We start from the raw sequence: 6,469 nt of genomic DNA, 5'->3' as shown, positions 1-6,469 counted from the left end.
CAATATATACTAAGTGACTCACTCAGTCACAGGTACGTAATTCATTCCAGATCCCTCTAAATAATCTCATACTCTTATTTATTTGAGTGTTGGAGTCCCTTTGCAGGTGCCCAAGCCACCATCCTTACAAAAAGACGACATTCCTTTCTCTTAGTCCAAGAAAAACAAGTTTGAACACTAACAGAATTAACTATACTTTGGAGATATCTTTACACACAGAAACATATACCATTTATATATCAAATTAATTATTAATATATTTGTGTATAAATATATATAATTAAATTTATTTTTAATATATATTTATATTTTAATATATATTTTTTACTGATAATTAATTTTAATATACACGTAACTTCTATATTATATATTCTTAGATTCTCATTACACATGCATACATCTCCCGTATTTGTTTTAAATTCAATGAAGACTTTTTGCTTTTTAAAAATAAATAATAAACTAATATATACATACACAAGGAACATGCGTTGAAAAAAAAATTACTAAATAAATGCGAGTGTGAAAAATAATAGGAGTTAAAAAGAGACCAAGAGTAATATAATATAATAAGAGACAACCCTATTTCTTTTCTTTGTTTATCTTCAAAAATAGATAGATGTTCCATTACATAAGGAGAAAATTTTGCAGATCAACTCCCTCCAATGCATAGAATTGAAAGTATATATACTTATTAATTAGTATACACAAAGTTAAAGAGCATCAAGAATATGGGTCGTTATATCTTTTACCTTCATCTTCTTGTTTTATCTTTTCTTCTTTCTACTTTCTTTCTGAATGCTGCACAAGCCACCAAAAAGGCAAGATCTTTATTATTATTATTATTAGCTTCTAATTACTTTTATTTTTTCATTTTTCATACTGTGTTTCAAATAAATGAGCCTTCTAATTTTGTAAATTTCAGTGCTACATTGTGTACTTGGGAGCACATTCTCATGGTCCAAACCCTTCGTCTTATGACCTTGAATCCGCTACAAATTCTCATCATGATTTACTAACTTCAACCTTGGGAAGGTATATATAATTAAACAATCATATATATCATATATAGATAATAGATCGACCAAGTGTAATTCACAATAAAACCATGCAGTAAATGACTAATTATCACATATATATATATATTTTGATCATCGTCATTCACATTGAATTCACAGCCATGAGAAGGCCAAAGAAGCAATTATTTATTCGTATAATAAACACATAAATGGCTTTGCTGCACTACTTGAAGAGGAAGAAGCAGCACAAATTGCAAGTAAGATGCAATGGTTTTCCATTATTATTAATATTGTCCCTCGGGACTTAATTAATAAACAAAATTTATAGTTAATAATGTTTATCTGGGAATTCATCAATTTGGTGCAGAAAACCCAAATGTTGTGTCAGTGTTCTTGAGCAAAGAGTACAAACCACACACTACACGTTCATGGGAGTTTCTTGGACTGCACAGGAGGAATGGTATGAACACAGCATGGCAGAAAGGGAGATATGGTGAAAATACAATCATAGCTAACATTGATACAGGTAAGCTTTCTCCACACCGCACATGCTACTTCATATACTTCATAATCAAAATCAGAACCGCATATATTATTGATAATGAGTTGGTCCAATGGGATTATATTACCGTGAAAATCCATTGTTTTCATCTTAAATTAATCTTAAATTAATAATAAAAGAATTGTTAGACGATAATTTAATTAAATATTTAATAATTTGGTATCAAATAAATTGTAGTTAACAACAACTCTTTATGATGTAAGAATCTTTTATAAAATCTAGAGACAGTTGTAAATTAAACAAATTATGTAATTTGAACTTGAACCATGATATATATATGTAAAAATAATTATTGTTTATATTAAATTTCACCTTTTGTATATACATACAGGTGTTTGGCCTGAATCTAAGAGTTTTAGTGACAAAGGAATAGGCCCTGTTCCAACAAAATGGCGTGGCGGTAATGTCTGTGAAATTAGCAAAGTTCGTAGTTCAAAAAAAACTCCATGCAACAGGTTCTCTTCTTCCTTCAATAATATTTTCTGCAAACACAAATATATTCTATCATATATGCTTAATTGCAAATTTTATGAAGCACCAGATTCACCCATTCAATATTAAAAACTGATAAAATAATTTGTACTTGTATATCATTAAGCGTAAAAGAATTTTATATAGATAACTAATAATGTATTGTGGCTTTAGTAAAAAATAATAAATAATGAGCTTTTAAATTTTGTTACTTAAAAATGTAGTGAAAAAGCATAAATCTGATTTTATAACCGTGTTTTTACCACATTAAAATTAAACGGTTAAAAAAAATAAAAATATTATTTGTACACTAAAATTATTTACTAAAATAAGTTACTAATATATTTATATATAAATACGTGTGTAATTTAATTTATTTTTAATATATATTTATATTTTAATATATATTTTATATTGATAACTGATAGTTGATTTTAGTATATGCTGGTTCGAAGAATACTAGGGGTTAGTAATTTTTGTGATTTATAGCCATCAAATATTTAAATAATCATCAATGATAATTTTAATGGTATGAGATTGGTATAAAATTTTACATGCTGATCAGAATTTAATAAAGTTTGCTGGCCTAAACTTTGCTGGCCGCTCATAACCTAGTATAACTCTAAAAAAAATTACTTGGCTAGTAGTCTAACTGAGCTTATGCTATATTATGATTAATCAGGAAACTAATCGGAGCAAGATACTTCAGCAAAGGCTATGAGGCAAGCATAGGCAAAATTGCGCCATCACAGCACACGGCACGTGACTTCGAAGGCCATGGCACCCACACTCTATCAACGGCCGGAGGCAACTTCGTACCCGGCGCAAGCGTTTTCGGCAACGGCAACGGCACCGCAAAGGGTGGATCACCAAGAGCCAGGGTTGCAGCCTACAAGGTGTGCTGGTCAACGATAGACGAGACAAGCTGCCATGGCGCAGACGTGTTGTCCGCCATTGACCAAGCCATCAGCGACGGCGTTGACGTCATCTCCATTTCGGCTGGTGGCAGAACAGAGGTAAACCCTAATGAGATATTCACCGATGAGGTGTCCATAGGAGCGTTCCATGCGCTTTCAAGAAACGTTGTTGTTGTTGCTTCAGCCGGTAATGAAGGACCCACACCTTCAAGTGTTGTCAACGTGGCTCCATGGGTATTCACGGTTGCTGCTAGCACCATTGATAGGGACTTCAGCAGTAACGTAACTCTTGGTAACAATCAACAAGTCACGGTAAGTTTCTAAGATAAAATACTTTCATTTCGTACTTTTTTCAAAAGAAAAAGTCTAGGGGGCATCAGTTTTATTGAATTTTGGCCAGCATGTAACCAGCAGAGGAAGGTGAGCCATTGGATGAAATCTCACACCATCAAATCATCATTGATGGCTAGTTGATGGCTAACAATCACAAAAATTGCTAGCCCCTAGCATTGCTCTTTTCAAAATTTATTTTAACATTTTTTAATGTGTAGAATTAATTTGGTCATGCTCATGTAAACTTGAATTACCAGGGAGCCAGTCTTTTCGTAAATTTACCATCCAGTCAATCCTTTCCTCTCATCCTTGCATCTGATGCTAGATTTGCTAATGCCACAATTCAAAATGCGTAAGTACAAATCCTATAGAACTTTGATTAATTGAAAACAATATAATAGATAGATACAAAGTCACGCAAATTTAATCATGTATATATGTACTTGTTATACGTTATTGCAGTCAACTTTGTATGCCTGGAACACTTGATCCAGCAAAAGCAAGGGGCAAAATAGTAATGTGCCTTCGAGGTGGGAAAATAAGGTCGGTTGCTGAAGGCCAAGAAGCTTTATCTGCAGGTGCAGTTGGAGTGGTTATGGAAAACGATGCTCAAAGTGGAAACACAGTTCTAGCTGAGCCTCATGTTTTGTCCACTACAAATGTGCCCAAAAATAATCAGGACAAAAATGTTCATGATTATTACAACAGTACCACGTAAGTAATAATGATGCCATATATATAATAACTTAACAAATTCTAAGTAACATTTTGAAACACTATAGTTAATTGCAAGTAAATTTTTGTTCAACACATCAACTTATGGTTACTTAAAAATGTTTCAGGAGCCCTACTATTAACATGTCTGCAGCAAGAACATTGCTTGGAACAAAGCCAGCTCCAGTTATGGCCTCATTCTCATCTAGAGGTCCAAATCCAATTCAACCATCAATACTCAAGGTTTATATATAGTCATTGATGCTCCTTAGTGACATATTATTCAAAATTTTATTTTATTTTCTAACTACATTCCCCTGCTTTGTGTTTCAGCCTGATATAACTGCACCAGGGGTGAACATACTAGCTTCATATTCCTTAGCAGCAAGTGCATCTAACTTGCCATCAGACACACGCCGCGGGTTCCGGTTCAATGTGCTACAAGGAACTTCCATGTCATGCCCTCATATCTCTGGTGTTGCTGGTCTTCTCAAAACTCGTCATCCAAATTGGTCTCCAGCAGCTATTAAATCCGCAATCATGACCACAGGTACTCTAAACATGCATTTCTTGTGTATCCTAAGGCTAATTATTTTGTTAGGCGATCACTTACAGATGAGAATTGACAGATGATTTGACATTTTGACTAAACTGTCGTCTAACAATTTTCAACTATTATTTTAACGTCAAGTTGTAGTCATGATTTTGTTATGCTATATGACTATTCATATGCATGCCTTATTATATTGTTTCTTTTTCTTCACTTTTTCAGCAACTACTCAAGATAACACCAATGGAGCTATACAAGATGCATTTGATAATACATTAGCCACACCTTTTGCTTATGGTTCAGGGCATGTTCAACCAGACTTAGCCATGGACCCTGGACTTGTTTATGACATTACCATTCTTGATTACTTGAGCTTCTTATGTGCTTCTGGATACAGTCAAAACCTCATAGCATCACTCAATTCCAACAAGAACTTCATATGCTCTGGATCTCACAGAGTAACAGACTTAAATTACCCTTCAATCACATTGCCAAATCTCGGATCTGACGCAGAGAATGTTACTCGCACGGTTACTAATGTTGGACCTCCAGGAACATATGTTGCAAATGCAAAGTTGCCTGGATTTAACATTGTTGTGGTGCCAAGTTCCCTAACGTTCAAGAGAGTTGGTGAGAAGAAGAGGTTCCAAGTAATTGTGAAGGCAAGAAGTGTGAGTCAGAATGGGAATTATCAATTTGGAGAGTTGAAATGGACAAATGGGAAGCACATTGTTAGAAGTCCAATTGTTGTGAGGCGCACATCATGAGAAGTATATACTAATTAATATTAATACATTAATATATGGCTATGTATGACCTATGACATGATATGAGATGTTCATTTTCTTATTTTGGATGTTTGTCTGTCTATTAGTGTTCATAATTTTGTTTTTGTTTTTTTATTTGGTATGGGCTATCCTATTAGTTTTGTTCTTTTCTGCGACTTGTTGATTGTTAGAGAAATGTGCATAACCTTTGACTATTTAATTTTGTGCATTTCGATTTTCTAGAATACATATAGTTGACTGTTAAGTGTTAAAAGAAAGAAGATTCTATGAAATTACATACTCGGAGTGTTAGGGAAATAATAATTATCTTGAACAAAATGAACAATCACCAATCAAATACAAGTACACTATACTTTAATTTAATGTTACTTATTAAATTTACTCTTTTAACCTTATTAATTCACCTTATTCACACATTATGGGCCAAATAAGGAGGGATCAGTAATAAGCCAGCTTCAGCTTTGATCCAAACATTCTGGGCCTTAACAAGCCTTGAACTCGGAACAAATAAAAATACAAGAAGGATACTTGAACAAGAAGAGCAAAACCAAAGTGTTGGTAGTTCTAAGGCTGTAAGTAAGTGTTGGAGGTTTAAATTCTGTGTTGTATATGTAGCAATTTATTAATCAGTCGTAGACTCTTGAATAAAATTCAGATTCACCACAGATTAATCTTTAATCGGTCAAACTAAAAAATATGATAGATAAAAAAAATATATTGGTAATCCCATGACTAAATAGAGAAGTATTGATGGTTGAACCAAAAAAAAAAACGGAATTATCATATAATGGTATCTTATTTTGATGATTATCATTGAGGCTTATCAATTGATTTCTTTTTTTTTTTTTGGGTTAAAAGCATGGATTCATTATTGAAATTCATTTTGTTCAAGAATAAAAAAAAGTTTAAAAGGGACATGGCACTTTTAATATCAATTTGTTATATTTGTAAACAAATGTTATTGCCCAACGGCTCAACTGCCATCTTGTTATTTGTCATAAAAACTAATTAGTGGATGAAGCTGAAAATTTATTATATTGGACCAAAAATGAGAAAATACAGGGAATACAATAGATACATCATACATGTTTGGCAGCGAGACAGAGCAGCTTCTTTGT

At 33.0% G+C, this 6,469-nt stretch overlaps 1 protein-coding gene across 1 annotated transcript; it reads left to right on the top strand.

Moving 5' to 3' along the window:
* Positions 1-677: 677 nt before the first annotated feature.
* On the top strand, positions 678-5,465 carry LOC107486060 (subtilisin-like protease Glyma18g48580). The gene is made up of 11 exons (XM_016106600.3): positions 678-818; positions 923-1,032; positions 1,176-1,273; positions 1,384-1,542; positions 1,910-2,033; positions 2,732-3,278; positions 3,557-3,651; positions 3,762-4,013; positions 4,142-4,256; positions 4,347-4,563; positions 4,786-5,465. Exons 1-11 carry the CDS (start codon positions 729-731, stop codon positions 5,328-5,330), a joined length of 2,352 nt encoding a protein of 783 aa, XP_015962086.1. The 5' UTR covers positions 678-728; the 3' UTR covers positions 5,331-5,465.
* The last annotated feature ends 1,004 nt before the right edge of the window (positions 5,466-6,469 follow it).

Source organism: Arachis duranensis, chromosome 4, assembly GCF_000817695.3.
Source record: "Arachis duranensis cultivar V14167 chromosome 4, aradu.V14167.gnm2.J7QH, whole genome shotgun sequence".
In the NCBI taxonomy this organism is placed as follows: Eukaryota; Viridiplantae; Streptophyta; class Magnoliopsida; order Fabales; family Fabaceae; genus Arachis; species Arachis duranensis.
Note: the sequence above shows the minus strand (reverse complement) of the source record. Positions and strands in the feature narration are given on the sequence as shown.